The following is a 23,548-nucleotide window of genomic DNA, read 5'->3' on the forward strand; positions in this document are numbered from 1 at the left end:
TATACGACACTGGGTGGATCTGTAGATCAAATAAAGTTGTGTGACAGACGAGGTGATGTTTTGAAGTTTTAAAAGTGTCTGTTAATGCTATTAGCATCGCATCGGTCTAATAACGGACCAATCAGGCGACGGGAATGCTGATACATGATCTTGTCCACTAGGTGACAGTGTTCCCTGCACAACAGACGGACGCCACTCACTGTCTGTCATCTTCAAGGTGGCAGTCAGGTTTCAATTGATCAAATATAGTGTCGTCGGCCTGGTGGAGAGGGAAAAACACCCCAAAGACGCACATGGAGAAAACCATAGCCCTATTTCACGAGCAGCACCATGTTGAATTAAGAAGAGTTTGAATGTTTCAGAAAATGAAGAGTCATGAAGCATTCACACATTCACAACATTTTCAGCAAACGCAGCTGATTGAGTTATGAAAAATTAGCATTCATTTTGTCAAAGCGGCAGAGCAAAATTTTAAAAAAGCTCAATGTTTTGTTGACTAAACAATCCTACTGACAAGTACTTAACATATGTTATGTATCATGCACATGATTTAACGATGCAGTGTGCAGGATATGGTGCCCCCTAGTGGTGAGGTAACAGACTGCAACCAACTGGAACTTCTCCCGCCTGCCAAGCGCAGAGGAAAACTGAGGAGGCCAACGTGAAGATTTGAAAACGTCCCTATCTCGAAGGAGTGTTTGGTTTGTCCCTTCTGGGTTACTGTAGAACATGGTGACCATCTCCGGGAAGAGGACCGCTCCATACGATATAAATGATATAAACACCTTATTCTATATGTCACAAAAACACATGATTCATATTTTCATGTGATCATACGCTAAATAAAACACACTTTTCTACATTTCTGCCAATGGACCCCCCTAAATGTGACGCACTGTTCCTTTAAAATTGACACTGTTCACACAAAATTAACATAAACTTGTAAAGGTTGCTGACAAATTAAGTAATAGAGTGAAAATAATTACAATACAGTGCACTTTGATGGTAAAAACCTCCCATTAAAGGCACTTGAAACATACTTTTTATTAATAATATATGTCACAATGTACATCAGAAATTTCCAGTATTGATTTCAATGATAAGGCACCCCTGTATAGGTTGTGAAAAATGCCTGATTCTTGTGACAAATGACAAACGTCTACAACTTTCAACAAGAACCTGGTGTTTATGCGACACTTCAATGATTCCTTTGATTTTTTCATAACACTGAGTCACACCAGCACAACCCTTGAGCCACTTCTCGCTGCAGGGCTCCTAATAGAGCCCTTTAGGGCCAGTGCACACTTCCAACAATCAGCCCCACAAACAATGTTTTTTCATCACCGACTGCTCATTTTAAAATGAGCCTTGTAGGTGAAAAGATGTGAATAAAAACAATCTGTGACCCGACATTTCATGCAAGCGACTTCTGACCCTTCAACACTGCGCAGATCGCTGCAGTCAGTATGTTCTGCTGTGGGAACACTGGAGGCTCATGGGTAATGAGGCCATGAAGGCCATTTAGATCATGACCTTATCACTTTTTCTGGGAAATGTGTGGAGGGATTTAAAAATTTGACAAATTCATACAAGACCAAGTTGTAATATCCGTACTATTTAGTACAGTATGTCAAAATATATATTGCAAGCGGTGTCCCAGTATAATGCCGCAGTACTGACAATGTTCTGGAGCCCAAGCATGGAAATTAACATCAACAATTTTAGATTATTGCATAAAATAAGCCGTGTGTCAAACACACTTAAATGTGTGCAAGGTGTGTTTTGGAGAGTCTGATTTTGGTATTTTTAGATTGAGTATAATATGAATAAATGCATTTTAGGTCAAGAAAAAAGTGAAGGAAAATTATTTGCAGTACCATTATTTCTGACCACAATGTTAAGAAACAAAATTCACAGAAATATAATACAGCGACTCAACGACCAAATGAAATTAATAATAATTTACCATTTTAAAGTGGAAGTGCGGTGTGTGTTGGGGCCATAAATGTCACAATATTGTGAAATATGTGGTATGGGGTTGATTTTTGACTGGATTTAAAGTGACCCGTCGCCTCGTCTGTAATCAGACAATCAAGATGCAAGCAGCTCTGTGGTGCAGCTCGCTCAAGAGGATTTGGTCAGCGTGACGAAAGAAAAGAGCTGATTCTTGTACCTGTCATTATGATGGAGGGTTAAATTGCAGGGATATTTACAGCGTAGTCGAGAGGATAATTACAAGCTTTCCACGTCTGTCAGCTTGAAAGTAAACGGTTTCCCAAATGCTTCTTTGCTATTTCTATACATTAACACAGTATCCATGGCACTTGGTCAATAGAGCTATTGTCAGCGAGAGCCACAGTGGCCCCCCAAAGATTATGCACACACAATAGTACAAAAGCTGTTCATAGACAGCGTGATACACGGCATATTTCCATAGCGGTAAACAAATGGCAGGGCGGATGTCTCGTTCATGATCTGTCACGGGGACTGAAGCGCTGCCGGTCTGGCCACAGCATTTTGAATCAGGTAAAAAGAAAACTGGACGGACCAAAAGAGTTCATGCGCGAATGTCTTTTCTTTCAAAATCGTGACAAAAGCGCTCTTGTTCCAGCGTGAGAAAACAAACAAACATTTGAAAGGCTGCTGAGGTTGGTTTGGTGGCTTGCGGCACATACGGGCACGGTATCATCTGCCTCGGAACATTTGAATTTTGTGCTTGTCCGCCAGCTGCAGGGTGACATTATATTCGTAATCTCCATCGTGGACGCCCGTGTGACGGAAAGCTCCGGCCAAACTGTTCTCCTCCCAGTAGTGGTGCCAGTTTCCGTACTGGTCTGCACCGAATCCAAACACGGTGACCTGGAGCAGACGAGCAACAAAAGCACCGGGTCAAAAAAAACCCACACAACTCATCCATACAAGCTTTTGCACTGGACTCTGATTCTTTATGTTTCCACACACACACACACACACACACACACACACACACACACACACACACACACACTGCAGTTATCTGAAAGTGTAAAATGGAAAGTCATTCCACTTTACTGAGGTAATCCAGGTATCGTTTGTCAAGGTCGTGTGCGCAGTACAGCGGCTCAACTTACTTCATCACATATGTGGACAGCCAGCATTAAGCTGAGGAAGCCGGTGGACGGATATCGTCCGTGACCTTCGAGCCAAGACTCGTAGACGTATTTGAAAAACGTCGGATTGTAAATCAACACCTGCAAAAAAGACGCACAGATTATTTTTTTCATACCCATTTGTAATTTAGTGAAACAGGACAACAAGTTCCCGAGTTACATTAATAACTGTATCGTGTCTTGTTTAAGTGGAAAATACTGATTGTAAGGAGTACGTCACTGCTAGTACTGTCTCCTGTTCCACTCTAGTTGTTCTACATGCCGATTCTGAGAGAAAAGTCACTTTGAGTAATGCTTTGTTGACCCTATTTAAACATTCAAACATACCACCTGACAAAGAGAAAACACACAATGGTGAACGTACACAGATCCTTCTCTCAAGTACAAGTATTACAATCCAGAAAGTCTGTTTCAAGAAGTTGTCCTTCAAAAGTGGCACTTGAGTCAAAGGACAAAAGTGTGACCTGCAAAACGTAGTAAAGTAGCAAAGTAAAAGTACTCATAATGCAGAAACACTCACTCAATAATCTACTGTTAATAATACATTCATTTATTGGATAATATTACGCAACGTTGTAATTTGCAAGCTATCGATTGGTTGCACGGCATCATTTTCTCAAAGTTTATCCCATGATTTGTGTGTGAAATCCTAATCAGAAGCGTAACTACTAGTTATCAAATACATGTAGTGCAGTAAAAAGAACAAGTACCTCGAGTAATGTACTTTGCATCTGTACACAATTAGGAATGAGATGATCAACAATTGTGGAAGTGGAAGTGTGAAGAGCTCTGCATGACTCACCTTGTCTTTGTTTGCTTTTATCCTGGACGTGACAGGTGTGTACGTGCTGTAACACAAAATAAACACAACAGGAAGTTACCATTTGAGGGATTTTCAAGGCAATTCAAAGCCCATAATTCATTTTTTCGAAACACAACTGTGCTTATTTTTCTGCAATCACTGGTATTACACATATCCACAGTCAAAAATAAATGCCCGGTGTTTTCGCAGTGACACAATTATTTTTTTGCCATTTTGCACTGTTCCTCACACGAGGGGAGCGCCGACGTGTTTGTCGTTCTGGGGTTGAAGACGCTGCAGTCGCAGCACGGAAGAGGGAGAGGCGCCTTTGTGTCCACATTCAGTTCGCCCATGAACATTTTCACAGGCAAAACCTGAGTCCACAGCGTTTTCATGGAGAAAAAAAGCCGTAAAAACAGTCAAACAAAGTCCACGCACGTTCTCCACCACGCCGGTGCAGCCGTTGTCGGACACGCAAAGGGACGGCATACTAATGACTGGAATGAAAAGTAATAATTACACTGTAAGATACAATCCAGACAAATGTTTCCAATTAAAGTACTTTTAAAAAAATGTTTTTTTATCAAGGCTCTTGCCCTCGCAGCCCTGTCTCATTAAAATTCAAAGATTATACAGAGGTTTAAAGCCGTGTGGGGATATGTGCTGTACAATATAGAAGTCCAGCCAATTCCTCTACATTTTGTGGTGAAGGAATATGAATAAGGCTTAGTGTGCGTGCGTGGCCTCATGCTACACACTGCATTACACAGCCTGATGTTCAAAAGTACGTTCCTAATCACACACAGGCGTGACATTTGTTTTTGCTCAGAGGAGTCCTTGCAGCCGGTCCTGTGTGTCTCTGCACGGTTCTGTCCTTTCATTGAGCCTCATTCTCTTCATGTAAGGTGAGGGCCCTAAAACCTTCTGAAGATTATACAGTTGTTATGTTAAAGTGACCTCAATATCATCCAAAACAACCACAACCAATGTGTGGAAAATGTTGATATTTCTTATATGTTTTGCACTGAAATAAAGCCCCGGGGGTCAAACTGACTCTGAAGAACACCGATTGCGTACAAGATGTGTACAGGACATAGAAAACATATGTTAATTTGATGATTATCCAGTTGTCCCCATTATATTAGGAAAAGTCATGAAATATGAAGCAAAAAAAATTATGTTAACCATTCATTTAGAGCCGTTAAACATCGAATGGGCTCAAATTGACCCCAGAGACTAGAAAATGTACCAAAAGGATTCACAACGCTCCGTTAAGATGTGCTGGGCTCATGCGGACGTCACTGCCCGTGAAGAGCAACGTAATGACGCAGAATGATGACGCTAACGCGTTGGCTGGTTGGAGTTGTTTTCAATAGCTTAATTTTTATTCATTTTTTTGGGATGTCCAGTAATGAAGCTAATGATTAGGGGTCATCGAGAATGAAGCAGCTGAAGGTGAGTTTGACTGGAATATTCATTAACACTGAGTGATTATCCATGTGACGGCAATCGGACAAATAGGACGACCGAGGGAGTGTTGTTGTGACAATCTGGTGTTTGGAGAGAGTAGATGGATTAGGGGAGCAACACGGTGCATCGTAATGCGTTCAAGCCTCCAGGACAGTTATTATTGAACTCCGGTTTAATTGAGAAACGGTGCGATAAATTAAGCAAGTATATTTTAAATGTATTTATTTAGAAGTTGAAAAAAAATAATTGAAATAACAATTAGAGAGCATCTTGTTTGGGATCTGTGTCTGCAAAGTAAAAAAGAAAGATTCAAACCTTGGAATAATAGATGTCTGAATACATTTAATTTTTCACTTTAGGCGTCAACTCACTGCTCCTTTAATAAAATGTTAGAAACTGTTGGTCAATCAATTTTGTTGTTTTTGTTGCATGTTTTTTTGTCTGCAGTAAGCACAGTGTGTTATTTTCCTGTTTTGAGATGCGGTGCTTTTATTTTGAAGGCGGAAAAACAGAGTTAAAAGTCAAGAAGTGCGTCGTCTAATGGCTAAAGTTACGTTTTAGCACTCCCCTGAAGAGGCACAAAGTTAGTTTAAGTTGGAATAAATGTAACACTTGTAATAACTGTGTATGTTTTAAGGTAGTATTGGCTATGTATGTATGCTAATGCTAGAGGAGTAAGCTAACGATGCTATTTTTCTGTGCCTTACACAGCTCTTATGGAATGAATAAACACATTTAAAATCATCAGTTAAAGTGCAAGACTATCTGTCGGAGTGATACGCTACAATTCTAAATAAGCACATCTATGCCCCTATTTTAAATTGATATTTGTTTTTGTTTTTACTGAGCTGTAACACAACATCGACACATTATGACCTTATTAAGTTGATACAATATGGCCCGAAGTTGCTTTTCACGCATTCAGCAGGCACAGAGCAGCACTAGACACCGCCTGTAGTCAGGTTTGTGGCCACTTGGCTCATGCAAGCCAAATATTCATTTTTCTCTGAAGACTTGTTTCACTAGATGTTTCCGTCGCGGCTTGAAAGGAGGTTGAGGAATTGCGGGGCCATAAAATCAAAATAATGAGCCGAAAGACGCTAAATAACTCTGTGGGATCGAGAGGAACTGCCGACTGGGGTGATAATTCTCTGTGTATTCATCCCCTTTCACATTACACAGTCATTAGGTCCATTCTTCATATCAAAATATTGATTAGCACAGCGCTAACGTCCAATAAGTACACTTACTGCTTAATGGAGCCCGTGGTCAGAGCGCTAATGATCCACTGCAGGTCCAGAGTCTTGAAGGGGATCAGCACCAGGCTGGTGCTGTTGTCCAGGTCTATGGCACTTTCCGGATACATGACATGATGCGTGGTCCTGGCGCCCACGTCCTCTTCAAACCCAGTGGTGGGCGCCTGGTTCATTCTGCAGGGACGAGAGAGATATGTTCATCAGCTTTTTAAAAAAAAAAAATGTCATACTCTATCTTTATCCTTTCCAGGACAGTTCACATTTAGGGTTTATTCCACCCACATGTTTTCAGAGATAGGAAACATTTGGCTTTTTGTCGTACTAATCCACACGGCACATGCTAAACCAACAATTTCGAGAGAGAAAAAACTGAAATATGAAAGACAAAAAGCAGAACGTGCCCCCCCCCCCCTCCAACATGTTTTGGACATCCAGACAGCGTGTCAGAACAATCCAGTTTCCATTTAGAGCTCGACAATTACCGCTTGGCCAGCTGGGCAAGGCCTCCCTATTATTATTATGTCCAACAATACACACTCTGGAGCGGTAATTGGCGGCGACACGCGACGCTTTGACAGTGGCAGTTGGTGTCGGTCAGTGGCAGGAAGTGACACGGAGAAGAGAAATCATGTGACTGGCATCATCAGTTTGGGCAACACCACACTGCTCATTACTGATTGAGATGACAGATATATAACAACTTGACATTTTCAGCCTGAGCCTGTCAAGAATTACAAACAAGCTCCTGAGAGAAGCACTTTGGGTCTGGAGTATCTCACAGCTGATGAGGGTTTTATTTTTGTCTATTTGAAAGAGATGTCGCCTCCTGGGTTGAGAATGGCGATGACCTTGTGCGTTTGGATGGAAATCTGGAACTAAAACGTCTTGGACAAATAAAATCGAAGTGAAAGGAGATTTTAATGGGGATGGTTTTGGAGGATTCGGGGCAAGAACCTAAGTGTTGCTTCCTGTGCTTCGTAGATCACTTCGTCACTTCAAATATTAATACCAAGAAAGATGTTCTTGTATTTTACCAATCAAGTCGAGAAAATATTGTTTAAATGTGCCTTCAATTTGCAACCCTTCTATCCTGGAAAAGACTTATACAACTTACATTTTATCACGTGGTTATTTAACCTGCATTTACTTGTAAGTGTAAACGCTTCACTGACATATGAAGGTGATCACACATCATAACAGCACATTAGTGTTGCTCAAATTGTTCACAGGCTTTTTTTTTCTTTTCTAAAGCTTTTAATACTTGACTTCTTTAATCAAAGTGCTCGTATAAAGGCAATAAATAGTCCATGACTATGAGATATAAGTTAACAGTTAATTACAATTTCTCTGTAAACTGTTCAGGAAAGAAGAAGCAGGTTTTATTCACTGCTGCGTGTTGCTTTGTCGAGATTAAAACTGCAATGTATAGAAGAAGAGACGTATTGGCAAGAGGTTTTATGGTGCAATGCTTCAATAGAAAAGAACAGTTTTCGACAGGACTACCATGGTGGATTTCTCTCGAAATGGTAACCGTAGCTTCTGGGAATTTAAGAATTGCCCACCGAATGGATCCCTGTCGTCCGGGCCAGATGAGAAAGCGGCGGTAAGGGCAGAGGAACACCACGCCACATATCAAACAGCATAATGTGCAGGATGCATCACTTCTGCAGCACATTCTTTATTTGAATCCCCGTTAGCTGCCACTGAGGTAGCAGCTACTCTTCCTGGTGTCCACACAGCACAAAACACGACTTATCAAACACGACGCGTAATCCATATTAAAGTTTCACGGAGAACATTTTTCAAGACAAACAAAAGTCCGGTGAAACACGCCACAGTGCAGAGTCTCTCACTGCTCAGTGGTAATCCAGATGAGATGACATAATGACCAGCGCCCTCGAGGCAGGGGGAAGGAAAGAAGAAGACCTTCTAATGCATGCCCCCACTGCTTGTTTTTTTCTAAATATATTAATATTGATCGTGTCGCATGTCCAAAATTGCAGCGACTTCCACACTGCATATATTTAGCCGCCAAGTGTGAAGTCGATGGGATGAACGGTTCTCAAGATAAAGAAGAACCACACAGTAACTACTGACAGAAGTTTAACGTGTAATGTCCGGTTCTGCCTGGGAAAGGACCGGCCGTTTGTTCGGGACTCTTCCCGGGCTTCCTCATGGCCCAAAGCAGCGAGACACTGTCGGGATTTAGAGGAGGAAGTAATGACCGTTCAAAAACACAGACTGCATCCTGAGCTCATGCAGAGATACATCCTACTGCAACGTCACATTCCTTTCTCCGACTGTGACTTATGAGCAAACCAAACCGAGCCGCGCGGCCCTCGTCCATTACTCACTGCCGAGGTCAACGCTATTCAAAGGCGAGTCTGTCCGGGCACTGAAGAAGTTAACTCTGGTTGTTAAGTGGATTCAGTGGGCCGATGCTCCACTTCATCTTGCGGGGGCGTGCGGTGTCAACTGTTCTGAGGCGGCGAATATTTCAAAATCGGTCTCTAATCAATATTCAACTTCTGCTGTAACTCGTCCCTGGCGCTGGAAATGGAGGACCAGATGGGCTTGAAACAAACTGGGGCAGATGTATCGAGCGTTTGAAAAGCGCCGTCTCACCAGCGAGGGAGAGGGTTCCTGCTCACGCGCAGGGGAAAAAAAACACACACACACGAGGCTTTTTAACCCGGGATTTACAACCAGCACAGGATGTGAGATGAAGAAGGATTTCAACGCAAAGCGGAACGATTAGGAGCGATATGTTGCGCACATCACGTATGAGCTCAAGTAAAGATTTTGATGTGGACAATAGATGTGTGAAAAATCAGAAAGGCTCTGGAGCACCTTTCCAGGGAATCCATGAAAGCAGAGCAGATGGCGCAGTGGAAGTCAGAGTGGAGGTCTTTTTTTATTATTTGATTTGATTTTTTTTACTGCTGACAGATGTCTTGACAAGCGAATTGTCGCAGGGCTACGAGAATGACGCGCCAGAACTTTCTGCATCAATAGGCGGGTTGAAATGGGTTGAAAGCAAAGTTGTCCATCATTGATTGATTGATTGATGGAACAGGTGCACTGTTTGACACATCAATGGCTTCACCTCAGATAAACGAAGAACACGCATTAATGAGACATCACGGCGGCTGTATTTCAACCCTGCATTAGATTCCACATCAACGTGTCACTGCTCAGTTTGACGTCATCCTTGTGTAACAGCCTGTTTGTGGGCTGCTGCTGCTGCTGCGGTGTCGATGTGATTCTTGGTGGATTGCGCCGGCATCCGGCTTCGCAGCGCTTCGTTATTTACAGATATTTTAAAACAGTGTTCAAATTAAAGGGAAACCCTTCAGGAGGACCGAGGTTCTCCTGGGAAACGTCTCAAAATTGTGATGAAACTTTATTTAAAAGCATTTCTGTTGCTCTAATAAACGTTAAAGAAATACAACAAATCAAATTAAACTGAAATGTCACGTCAAGTAGAGTCTTCAATGCATGCTGCTACTGTGACTGATAACCTTACTGACCTCCAGTCAGCCACAACAACAACAGACTGAAGAGAAACACCTCCACTAACAATGACTACCTGTCCATGCACACTCGTGTTCCACTATTATTCAGAATATGACAATATTCCCAGTTTGATCTGGTTCATGTAAACATCATATTCCGCTTGGAAATTCTGAATTAGGCCTTATTTCAAATGCAGCATTTACCGATGAAGATCTGGGATATGCAGATATGATTCTGGCTTTTGGAGCATTCTTTGACAGACAAGATGTCAGAGCATCGACTTGTTGTTGTTGTTGTTGTTGTTGCCATTCTCGGCTGTCAAACAGCCGAGAATGGCAACAACAACAACTTAAACGCTTAAATCTAAAAGTCCTTCATCAGACTGGTGCTGAAATCTCTCCAGGAAAATCTCATCTGTTTTTCTTCTTCTTGAATAATGAAAAAAAAAGGTAAGACTGCGACACTGATACACTATTAATGGCATCTTTAATGTCAAGGCTGTTTGTCTGCCAGCAGGCGGTTGGGACCTATTTGTCTAATTATTATTAATTTGTCCTCAAAATGCTCAAAGCTGGAGCCACACTTCAAGGTGCAGCCCATAATAACCATCTAACACTCGAAAGGTCAGTGGTATTTCAGCACTGTCTCATTTCTTCACATTCTCACCAGTTCGCTGCTCTCCTGTGTTGAGCCTCAGTGTGTGTGTGTGTGTGTGTGTGTGTGTGTGTGTGTGTGTGTGTGTGTGTGTGTGTGTGTGTGGACATTTTCAAAATGCCTATGCAGTTCCAGCTGACTAACAATCATGATGAGGAATGAACACTCTGTACATTTCTTTATGAGGTCGATGAGGCGGTGGGGCCAGAGTGAGGCAACGCCACCAAATGAGATGAAGGCACCGAGAGTCTCGGGTGGTGTTTTAAAGCTCCGGGCGCCAAATTAAAAGGGCCTGAAAACGAAGCTGGCAATGTGGCACTCGAGGTTGCTGTGAGACCAGCGTGGCGCTGCGCCTGTTAGCTTTACGGGGCTTGCAGTTGGCCTGAAACCACCGCTGACATTATCCAGCCAATCCACAAGTGTGGCCTGTTGAAGTACCTGCAGCCTTTTAGGTAAATACCATTTTCTTGATGTACTCGTGGGGAGTCAGGGCAGTAAACCCAGACAGCACCGTTCAGTTCTGAGAAGAGAAAGCGAGGCGGACGTGTCTTAAGTAGACGCACGTGTCAAACCCTCGCGGTGGCTCGTTATAGGAGCCTTCATCGTGCACGATGCGGAGACACACGTCTCCCGCGTCGCACTCGTTAAACATTCCTTTAAGCCGGAGGTCAACCGTTGTGCGTGCACAGCGTTTTGGGCTCTTTGAAAACGTTGCGCGCTTAAAGCGAACTGTGCATGACCGCGTCCGTCTTCGCTTTGGAACTTTTATGAAACTAATCCACGGGTTAAACACGAGCACATGTTTGTGTCTCCAGCATGCATACCACACTGTCTTCCTCCCTCTTCTCTTAAAGCGACAGCGCTCTCTTCTGAAGCGCCGTCTCTTCCCTTCACAGTCAGTGCGTGCACAGGTAGGTCATGTTCCCATGGCAACATTACTCCTGCAATGGCTGAACTGTGGTTTGGACATCTTTAAAGATGTGTTTGTAAAGACCGATCAAAGTTGTCTTATTTAAATAGATCCTTTTGAAAACCAATCAAATGCAATTCAAGGTGCTTGACATGAAGATGTAAAACAATCAAGAAGAGGAGGAGACCACTGCTCACCAAATGAAGTTGAGAAACATGAATAACTAAATGAATATAATGTAAGACTGAATAAATGAATCATGGCAAAACAGTAAAACAAATCAAATTAGAGTGAAATTAAATAAGAAATCCATTGGAAACCATACGATGAAAACACATAAGACATAAGAAAACACATTAAACATTAAAACATTAAAATATAACAAAATATAACACTACATGAAAGACGTAATGATGGGTTTGGCGTGATCCTTTGGAAGGTTGTGCCAACGGCTCGGAGCACAATGTCTTCCAGCAGCGTCACCAAATGCTTTTGTTCTGCTTTGTTGAACATGTAGGAAGACGCAGGAACCGGAGGATGTGAACGGACCGACTGGTACTTAAACTAAAAAGCATTTCTAAAAGAGATAGTCTGGTGCAAGGCCATGAGGCGACGAATACACTCAATATGAACGTAAGCGGTCACAGAGCCACGTGCTCTCCTCGTGGTCTTAGTTAATACTCGGCAGCAGAATTTTTAATTACTTCTCGATGGTTTATTCTTTGGTAAACCAGAGAGGAGGAATGAATGCCAAAGATGAACAAAGGCTATTTGGTGCAGTGTGATTGAGCAAAAAGCAGCCAGAATTAGTAATTCACGCCTTTCAAATAAATGCTTCTGCAGATTGTTCACAGTAAAGACAACATTGAACCGGTCGGAGGGAAAGCTCAGCTATCTCGTCCTCCAGTGTTACACATCTAACAAAAACATTTCCACTGCTCGCCGCGACTGTCACTCTCCATCACAGTGAATAAACACAATTATCTCAGCACGATAGCGCGTACAATACATGTGTCTAGTAAAATAAAACATCAAAACTTATGGCAAGAGCAAATATGACCCCTGTTAACCTCTGGCATGCAGCTCGTCACATTGGAAAACACATCAAGGCCACTTTAATTTCCTGCAGAAGGAATCCTTCACAGCCAGTAATGTCAAGGTTTTTCGTGGTTGTGTGGCTTGAACTACATTCTGATAAACGCACACGTAACATTTCACTCTGTTCCCCAACCCATCAACGAGATGAAGAAATAAAACAGACCTTTACGAGGGCCTTCGTATAAGAAGCTGGGATAGACGACGCAACAAGCAAACAAATACAAACGGCGGGCATCGAAATTCAAGTCACAAAACAGGCTTTTGATTGATGCCCTTAAGTTCCTTCCAGTGCCCTGACACTCATTCATAGCCAAGTGGCAATCAAGCCCCTGAACTCCATTTGTTATTTGCGTCACAATAACGAATGGGTTCGCCGGGCAAAGGGACAGGATTGATTGCAGAGTGGATTGCAAAAATGAAGTCTTAATTGGAAATTTTTCCTCATGATGGATCTTTGAAAGCACTATTGCAGTTGTGCTGTCGTCATTAAAAAAACAACAACAACAACACAAGGAGGTGTGATGCAAACACAAGCTTTCAATACACGAGCTCTGCTTAAGCTTTAAGGCATTGATTGAGAACATAAAGGGAAACTTCCGTGTCCCCAGGCAGAGGTGGCTGATGGGTAAAGAGGCCCTTGTGAGGAGCGTTCTGGTCGTCCGTGCGCCCGGTAATAACACACTCACAAGCAGGAAAAGAAAAAGGTAATTTGCTGAATCTTGTTGACAGGGTTTAAAGCTCACGATTACCAATCACAAGGAAAATTCAGAAGACAGCCAAAGCTAGAAAGCTCGCGTCTTAGTCGTGTGAAAATCTCCCGACTTCAGAGGCAATTTCAAACCGGGATTTATTTTGGAGTCACGGTCATATGATGTGCCTACTATACCTATTACACCTGCCGGCTTTTCAAGATCCATCTTAATGAAGTCTTTCTTTTGCAAGGGCTTACATGATGGCATGGAATATAAGCTGGGCTGATCGTCAATTCAACAGAGTAAATATGAATGATGAGACAATCACACAGCCAAGACACAGCCTCCTCCCTTTTTAAATGAAATATGTCGGTGTGCCACAGAGCACACAGAGCACCGAGAGACCGGGATCAGAGGTGAGGAGTTACTCTGTGTTCAGGAGAGATGCCGGTGATTACATTACATTTCATTTAGCTGGCGCTTTTATCCAAAGCGACTTACAATAAGTGCATTTAAACTCAGAACAACAAGAATCAATAAAGTACAATTTCTTCAAGAAAGCCACAAGTGATTACCCAAAACATGAATCCTTATTTTCCTGGATTTTTGAACAGCATTTTATGAAATATGTATTCTGGACTGAGCGCTGGCCTCAAGTGTGGCCCGAGTTTGAGTGAAACATGTATTCACCTTCGTGCCCCACTGCTTGTTTTGGGCGTGGCTCGGGCGACCTTTTGGCTCGGCCCTACGGCTTCCAACCGAGCGTGATATCGCACGCGATGCTCGGGCTGGAACGACGAAGCAAAACTGCATATTTACACTGTGCTCCTGCAGGAAACTGTTCCACTAATGGCAAAAAATAACTCTTGTCTCCTGCCATCCGATAATTGAATCGGTAGACAATGGCATGCGGCTGTCGCGGCGGGGGGGCCCGGGCGAAGAAGATAAGTGCGCTAATGTGGCTTTGCACGGGGGCGGCGTGTCACAGCAGGTTGAGAAAGCCACGCTGCGATGAATCAAGAGCCAGTGCAAGAGGATGCCGTGGAATATGCGTTTGGGATTTTTTTTTTAAGGGGCGCTCGGGTTACTCTCCTGATAAGGTCTCATCACGAAGCCTGTTTGCCGTCAATCTGAACAGAATGGCCCGTCACTCGTGAAGCGCTGAGGCCGAAGTGACGGGCTCCGCTCCCACACCTTTATCCCTCACGCTACACAAACTCAGACTACTGTAGTCGGTGTCAACGTGGGCCCCGGATTGTGGTGTTATAACTCCTCGCTCCACCATCGTGTCAGACGAAAGTACGAGCAAAACAGCACCCGCGTAGTTTGAATGGAAAAAGCTGCGTCCATGGCACAGACACAACTCTCCGCAAGCGATAACACAACGCAATAACATTTGCACAACACAGGCTTTCAGTAGGTGTCTGAAAGTACCGCCCACTTCAGAGCAATTTAATGCCTGTTCATGTGTGCTATCGCTCCAAACTCGGCACATGCGGCAGATGGTAAGTCAAACCACGACACTCCGGCTTCCCCCTCTATTGTCAGTTTTCAGTTTCCATGAGAAACATGCATACACTGTCTTTTCAAAATGTACTTGGTTAGGTGAAGGAAAAGATTGTGGTTGGAGGGTAAAAAAAACAACGTTTAGAGTCCACCTGTCCATCCCCAGGACGCCACCAGAAGTGAGATTTTCTGACCACGTTTAATGAGTCGGAAGAGACAACGGCAGACAGAAATAGTTGATTAGTTATTTAATGTTCAAACCCGGTTGTGATGGTTTGGTGAATGTTTTTCTTCCAGTATTAGTTCACATCACTGAAAAGCAAGATGTTGCTCGTGTGACGGGTCAGCATGCAAATCGACTGATGACAAATCATTCGGGTGGTGGATGTTTTTACTGATCAGGTAGAGACAAGATTAATTCTACCATCACTTTCACATGAATTGATCAAATATAGGATATTTTGCACCCAAATTCCCGTCATCAAAGTCATCTTATTGCTTAGTTCATCTCTTTCCGTTGTAGCTTTCCTAAACAAAAGTAACACCGTTTCCATCACCCAAATGCAATTTTATTCTAATTATTATCTGTGAAGTAGTAAAAGTATTTAGTGTGCAGACGAGCACTCACATACGTATTCGCGTTGTGTCCGCTGTGTTACTCATGACATATTTACACACAATTATAGTTTTATTATGCCCCTCACCTTGAAGTTGCACTTTCCATTTAACTTAATTTATCACAAAGCGAGACAAGCGTCTGCGTCGCCAGTTTTTGTTTGTTGTTGAGGCCAAATTGTTCTTCCTCGTCTCCCCGGTGCGTCCGAACTCCAGGAGAAAATGAAGTGTGAGTCCACTATCTGTGTCTTCAACTCCACAAAGTTAGCCGTACATATTTTCATATTTAGTAGATAAAAGCATCAGCGTGTAAAATGAACTTCATTTTTAGTTTTTATCTGCATTTGCATACAAACTGGTGTACTTTTAAGTTTCCCTACGATAAGATGTCCAAAGAAAGCACCGGCGTGTCAATTAGTCTGTCTTAGAAGAGCAAAAGCATAATTCAAATCCAACATAGGATAACTTTTTTTAAACATTTTATTGATGGTTCAAACAACATTGAAACATCATTATGAAAAATCCATCAGGTTTTGTTTTTTTTGTCAGGCGGATGAAAAGGCTCTCTTTACGATAGAAATCTATTTCACCACCGCAATCTGCTGAGCAAACAAGAGGCTTTAGCCGATAGGCCGATGCCGTTCAATATTCATAATGGTCTAAAAAGGAGGCTTTAGAGGATCTGGGTGAATTGCATTGTGGATATGTGAAAGGCATTGGTGTTCAGTCTCTGTCCACACTCACCAGACGATGTTCCCGTGTCCTCTCTGAACTGATAACCTCTCACTGTCATTGACTTAATGCGTGAGCTTCAAAATGAGTGTTATTTTCCGTTCTGTGTAAAAATAACGTGAGCAGACAGCTTAAATGTGTATTTCTTACAGTGTACGACAGAAGACTGTAGCATTGTCCAACATTGTTATATAATATTTGAAGAACAATACCAATCCTCTCTTTAGGAATTTGCATATTCCACCCCTGCAGATCAGTGTTTATTCAGACTAAACCTGCAACGCGACAGCCAAGACACAAAATCTGTGACTTAGAGATATTGGATGAAAGTCTAAACGAGAACGCCTGTTTACCCTTTGACGTCCAAATTAGCTTGATTTTGTCACGAAGCCAGCGGATCCATTCTGCAGAGAGCTCCACCACAAGCAACGTCTCCTCGTCGTGTTCTCCATCTTTTCCAATTCTTTCTCTGCAGAGCTGCAATTGGTGTAACAGATTACAGGGAGCTACAAACTCCTCTCTTGTTCCCTCCGCCGCCCCGAGGCACTGAATAAACATTTGAAGACTCAAACGCGGTTGTTTTTTGATCAGTTTCTTTGTCGAGATCATTTTTCTTCTTCTTCTTCTTCATTTCGAGCCCAGAACCAGGATGTGTGAATGTCTGAGCGCACGCTGTGAAGTGGCAGAACGCAATGTGGGAGAGAGACGGGGATGTTGCACGGGGAGCAAAGATTAAAGATGTTTTCGGAGCGTTTGTCTGCCACTCAATTAAATAATCAAGAAACAAAAGTGAACATTGCTGAATGCACCTAATGTGATGGAAACATTGCAGTTGATTTGTTCTCATACTTTTTTTTAGAACCGGTAAGTGCTGCAGGAGACGGAGAAAATAGTAACATCCAAAATGTCAAAGTTAGAGCTCAGGAATGAAGAATAAAAGCTCGGTTTCAGGGGGCTTAGAGGTTAAGATGCATGCGCTGTGATAACATGCATTTAACATTGTTGTTGCATGGCATTCCCCCTTTCTCTCTAATTCAGAAAACACTAGACTAAATGTTAATATTTGCTGTTTTTCACCATTTTGAGACAGTGAACTGAATATCATTGGGCTACATACATCTGCCATTAGATACAGCTAATGATTAATCAAGTGATCTCATCAGCAGATCGATCAATAATGTCAATAATCAGTATTTGCAAGGACAGTTTTTAACCACTAGGGTCTTAGTTTCTGATAAAGCCCCAGGTCCAAGGTACACTTGGTTGTGAACATGTGTTTCTGTTTACAGAACTATTTTTAAGCTCACCTTTGACCTATCGCGCTGGAGTTGTGGAGTTTTCCCATGAGAGCCAGACCATAGCCAGGATTTCAGTAATGCTGAGGTCAACCCAGTTGTTTCTGTATTTATGTAAATGTGCAAATGTATTTTTTTTTGTAAATCTCCCTTAGTGATGGTCTAAACACTCGTTTAAAGCCTTCTCCACACCGATAACATTGAATAATTCAACAATTTACAATGACCCTTAAAAATGAAAACTAAAACAGCAGAGCAAACGTCAGGGTCCTCAAAGGAAGCTTCGACTGAGGAAGCGTTAGCGATGTTTTGCAGGTTCACTCCTTCAGTTTCACCTCCGAACAAAGTGGTTTCGATGATCTGACTAAGTTATTTGGTTTATTCACAACCTGTTTATCAGCTTTGTCGTATGAAAAGACCTCACCATTTAACAGCATACCTTTACCAGCATTACCTTCAATAAGACACACCTACCTTCAATAAGACACATCTACCTTCAATAAGACACGCCTACCTTCAATAAGACACACCTACCTTTAATAAAACACAACTTCCCTTTAATAAAACACATCTACCTTCAATAAGACACAACTTCCCTTTAATAAAACACACCTACCTTCAATAAGACACACCCACCTTCAATAAGACACATCTACCTTCAATAAGACACGCCTACCTTTAATAAAACACAACTTCCCTTTAATAAAACACACCTACCTTCAATAAGACACACCTACCTTCAATAAGACACATCTACCTTCAATAAGACACGCCTACCTTCAATAAGACACATCTACCTTCAATAAGACACGCCTACCTTCAATAAAACACGCCTACCTTCAATAAGACACGCCTACCTTCAATAAGACACGCCCGCCTTGAATAAGACACGCCCACCTTCAATAAGACACGCCTACCTTCAATAAGACACACCTACCTTCAATAAGACACGCCTACCTTCAATAAAACACGCCTACCTTCAATAAGACACGCCTACCTTCAATAAGACACGCCCGCCTTGAATAAGACACGCCCACCTTCAATAAGACACGCCTACCTTCAATAAGACACATCTACCTTCAATAAGACACGCCTACCTTCAATAAAACACGCCCACCTTCAATAAAACACGCCCACCTTCAATAAGACACGCCCACCTTCAATAAGACACGCCTACCTTCAATAAGACACATCTACCTTCAATAAGACACGCCTACCTTCGATAAGACACGCCTACCTTCAATAAGACACGCCTACCTTCGATAAGACACACCTACCTTCAATAAGACACGCCTACCTTCAATAAGACACGCCCACCTTCAATAAAACACGCCAACCTTCATTAAGACACGCCTATCTTCAATAACGTCAGTGAGCAGCATGAAGCTACACAACTCAGACAAAAGCAACACAATGAAAACAACGTAACAACAATTGCACGGGTGAAAATCCCCCGGCGTTTGTGTTCAAGGGTTAAAAGAAACTTTTAAAAGACAGATTACGTCGTAGTTAAAAGTTTGTGACTTCAATATTCTCAAAATCACACCCGAAGCGTTCACTGACCTGATGACGAAATCACACGAGTCGATGAGGTCGCCGTACTGGGCGCCCTTCAGGTTCCCAGAGTTCCCCACCACGGCGCAGGTCCTGCAGCGCTTGCGGCCGGCGTCCATGTACAGCACCTCGTCAGGGATGACTTGGAACAGCTCCTCCACCACTTCAGTGAAGTTGGCCGGCTGCCTCTCCGACTGCAACCACTGGTGACACAGCAAGAGACCGACCTCAGAGAGAGAGCGCCGCGGCTCCGGGGCCACTTTAAGTTGAAGTGATTGAACAAGGGCAGCGGAGCCCGAGACACCGAGCGCATTTCTGAAATAACCTCGGGGGCGGCTTAGCTGCGTCTGCGGGGGCTCTTTTGGCACGGCCTTCTTCTGGTGGCTTTGAACTCGGAGAGACAGAAAATAAATGCAGGAATGTGTGTGCACTGTAGCCCGTTACGTTGTGCCGTGGCTGCTGGAAACACTGAGCGGATGCTGAATGCTCTGCCATCGCTCACGAGTTTTAGTGACTCATGCTTTAAATGTGCCAGTGAAGGGGTTTTCACCTTGACGATACAACCCCGGGGAAGATTTTATCAATAGTTTTAAGCATTAATAATGTGCAATAAGATACAATTCATACAAGTATGACTTTTGATCTTGAGACTAAACTCTAATCCATCCGAAAAACAAGATTACGCGACCCATTTTCTGCCTTATTCGACACTCTCCTCTCCAGGAAATTACACATTTAGCCATGTAGCATGTGAGCTTTGACGTCCCATCGGAGGAACGAACCCGGGTCCGCCTTGAGGCCGCGCCCTCGCCTCGCAGCGGCGCAGCCCGAACCATCTGGCCGGGCTAGCGTTCATACGTGACTCCTGCCTCATCAAGCTCCCGGTGAGAAGCATTTCCTGAAATGAGTAGTGACAGGAGGCAACCTTGCAGTAATTTTTCTATTCTTGCCTCTAATTGGACATGGTGTGAGGTGAATGTGGGAACGCCTGAGGCACTGGATGCCTTCCAGGCAAAAAGGTAGGATAATTGTGTGACATCAATTTTGTGAATAGGCTTTTTCTAATTCAGAGAGCTGTTCTCTGATAATAGGACGTACAGAAAGTGCAGTGTATATGTGTGTATATATATATATATATATATATATATATATATATATATATATATATATATATATATATATATATATAATTAAATTAAGTCTAGTACGTAATAAGTTACAGAGCTGAGGTGAATTTAATTTCCATGAACAGTGGATTTAAACAAGCTGCTATAAAACACTTTAACAGCTATTGTATCTAATCATTTTGGATTTTTTATTATGTTGGTAATGTTTTATGATCCTGGTGGATGACTGGCCAAATGTAGGTGGCATTACTTCCATAAAGACATCTCCAGCCGAGCGAGTTTCATATGAGGTAATGTTTTTAAAAGTAGATACCATCTGTTTTGTGTCAATCACTTTGAATCCAAAGGTTTTTTTTCCCCCCAAGCGGCTATTTAACGCTGACACTCAGCGATCATGAAAGAAGGAGAGATAACAACTCCTCCCCTGGCTGCAGTGTCAGGAGGTGGACCAATACAAACTAGATTAGAGTTTGTAAATGGACTTCAGTCTGGAAATGCAATTTAAAAATAAAATAGTTACGAGTTTGTCCAAGGCAACCAGCAGACTCCAATAAAAAATGTCCACTTTTCTGTTTTCATATGCATTAATCAGGTTAATTACTCAGGTTTAAACATGCTGGTAAGTGTATTTTGTTCCCTTTGGAAAGATATTAATGCTAAAATGAACTAGTCCCATGCTGGATCTGCAGCTCCGCAAGGTTGAACAGAGTAATAAAGTTGCAGTCTCCATTCGCTCTCCACAGCCGCTGTTGTGTACTTTAGTGTACATTTTGAATATTTCACGTTGGGCACGGCGTGATTGATTGACGTCTTTATTCTTTGTGCCAAAACTCCCAAATTTAGTCCACCAAAATAAATTTAAAAGAAAGCTTTATTGCCTCTCACTCATACGAACAGGTGGTTAAAGTTACCATCAGATGTTTCATGTATGACACCGGCCAGATTATCCCCACCAAGTATTTTCCATGACTATACATGTGTCTACTGTATAGTCAAAGCACGTGGCATGTTAGCAGGATATTTGCCTTAATTCAGAAAGAATGGGAGTAAATGATGAAGGTATCGCCCGTATACACCTGTGCTTCAAGTTATGATGGAAAATATCTGCTTGTATAGACGTGGGAAAGGATGGTCAACAGCGATTTCCATTTCCACCGTCTCCCTTGTTAAATGAGAGCAAATTGTGCGTGGGAGTTTGTTTCACAACTTGATCCTGCTGAAGATCCTTTGGATTGGAAACAATCGATGCGGCAAAAGCAAACACTTCTCGGGAGCATTACAGCAGCGTGTGATCTCTGTTCTTTATTCATGATCTTTCTTTTTTAGCACCTCGCCTGCTCTCAGAAGCTGAATGTGCAGGTTTTTTCCCCCCCTTCTTTTTGTTTTAATCCTCTGTAGGATAGCAACACAAATCCCCTGAACGCATCCCCTCCCCTGAGTCTTACCTGCCACCATTTAAAGGTTTCATCAGAGAGGACGCTGTTCTCCCTGGTCATCAGAGGGTGAACGGACTGATTGAAGCGCTCGGCGAACCAGGCGTCGTCCTCCGCCTCCGTCATGCACTGCCGGCAGGCGCACAGTCCTTTGGAGAAAAAGTTATCCGACAGGCGGAAAGCGTACTTGAAGAAGTAGAGCGAAGGGTCCCTGAAAGTGTAACTGAACAGGAACGTTGTAAATGTAATGACACAAAACAGCAGAGCCAAGGTCCTGATTTTCCTCCGCTTGGGGAGAGACATGTTGTCACAGTCAAAATCCAAAGGGCCCGAGATCAAAAATATCACTGCTGCCCAAAGAGCATATCCTGTTATTGTGATCCAGGCGACACAGGATCGGGTTCATGAACGTCCCGGGTGAAATTCATCGATGTGGTTTCTTTGCAGGAAAACAAAAAGGAAGGTTAATCCACTGTCAGCTGGAGGTCCTGGTTGATCAGATTCAGTCGGTTCCTACTGGCTGCTCAGATGTTGACTCGGAGAGGTAAGTGACTCATGTGTCATCCCCTCTGTAATGATCCACCTGGAAGGCAAATAAAAGGACATTTTTGGGACACACACGCTGGGAGAAATGGGAAAAAAACAGCTTGTGGGGCTCTAAAACGGTTTAACTTCAAATACAAAAAAACAGAGTGTAAATTCTCACACTATTCTGGTAATTTCACAGCAGCTCCAAGATGAAACTGTCCACACTTCTGTACCATCACGCTACTATTTTCAGTGCCTCACTATGGACTGTGTTGCTTTTAGTGCTTTAGTGTTTATTGCCATTTTTCTATGAGCCAATATACGGAAGGACGTGTTTAAGTCTCTCAGCTCTTATGACCACAATCAACCGCCAACAATTGTCTAGATTGATTGTGGGATTGCAGCGAGAAAAACAAGTCAATAACTCGAAACAAGCTTTTATCTGAGATCAAATGAGAGTCTGAATGCACGAGTCACTGACACATTGGGCTGCACCAGAGTGTGGCTTTGATCCAGTGTCAAACTCACACATTCAAATTCATTCTTGTAAGTGTACAATATAGAGGAATTGTGTTTTATTTACCCATGCACTTTAACGGGTTGAATACGATGAGCGTGCATGGAAATACACATTTATATTCTCGTAGTACTAGTTACATGGTAAAGGGGTGTGTGTGTGTAAGAACTAAAAAACATAATAATCCGTTATTTAGCTAATTTTGAATTCAGGAAAAGCAGTATAGATATCAAGCCAACGTTATTTGGCTGGCGGTTGTACTGTATGCTGCTGTCAAAGCACAGTTTAGAGCCACGTCTGTTCAAAATGCCTCCATTTGTGTGAATTTGTCATGATTGGCATGTGAATTATTGAGTTATTCATCAGTTCGTCCGTGTATCCAGATGGAAGTTTGTAGCAAATGTGAGGTACATATCGCCGAAAGGTGATCGTTCCCGAGATTTTGCATTCACCAGAATGGGAATGACGTGAGGTCACTGTCCTTGAGGACCAAATGCAAATCAGTTTGTGCCAAATAATCAGTTTGTGCCAAATTTGTAAAAGTTCCCTCCAGGTGTTCCTGAGATATCACACTCATGAGAATGGACCAGATGGACAACCCAAAAACGCAATACCTCTGTCGGATACTGAAAACTTCTGCAACTCCAAGGTAGTAGTACAAATGCAAACTTGACCAGCTTTTACACGGAGTTTA

The 23,548-nt window shown here is 42.6% G+C and overlaps 1 protein-coding gene across 1 annotated transcript; it reads right to left on the bottom strand.

Annotated features, from left to right (window-relative positions):
* Positions 1-1,951: 1,951 nt before the first annotated feature.
* LOC137784643 (CMP-N-acetylneuraminate-beta-galactosamide-alpha-2,3-sialyltransferase 1-like) lies at positions 1,952-22,371 on the bottom strand. Its single transcript, XM_068575477.1, has 6 exons — positions 21,822-22,371; positions 19,259-19,452; positions 6,672-6,851; positions 3,952-3,997; positions 3,111-3,230; positions 1,952-2,859 (listed from the first exon to the last, which is right to left on the bottom strand). The coding sequence occupies exons 1-6, from the start codon at positions 22,110-22,112 to the stop codon at positions 2,686-2,688; spliced, it is 1,005 nt and encodes a 334-aa protein (XP_068431578.1). The 5' UTR covers positions 22,113-22,371; the 3' UTR covers positions 1,952-2,685.
* Between the last annotated feature and the right edge of the window lie 1,177 nt (positions 22,372-23,548).

Source organism: Clinocottus analis, unplaced genomic scaffold (genome assembly GCF_023055335.1).
Source record: "Clinocottus analis isolate CAN_PGR_092001 unplaced genomic scaffold, fCliAna1.0.p SCAF_14, whole genome shotgun sequence".
Lineage (NCBI taxonomy): Eukaryota > Metazoa > Chordata > Actinopteri > Perciformes > Cottidae > Clinocottus > Clinocottus analis.

What these genes read in the sequence shown, in the direction of transcription:
- LOC137784643 (XM_068575477.1), bottom strand. Translation starts at nt 22,112, where the DNA reads ATGTCTCTCCCCAAGCGGAGGAAAATCAGGACCTTGGCTCTGCTGTTT. An exon ending in TAAAAGCAAACAAAGACAAG is followed by an intron (nt 3,231 to 3,951) that starts GTGAGTCATGCA and finishes TCTTTTTTGCAG; the next exon opens with GTGTTGATTTACAATCCGAC. An exon ending in CTGTCCACATATGTGATGAA is followed by an intron (nt 2,860 to 3,110) that starts GTAAGTTGAGCC and finishes CGTCTGCTCCAG; the next exon opens with GTCACCGTGTTTGGATTCGG.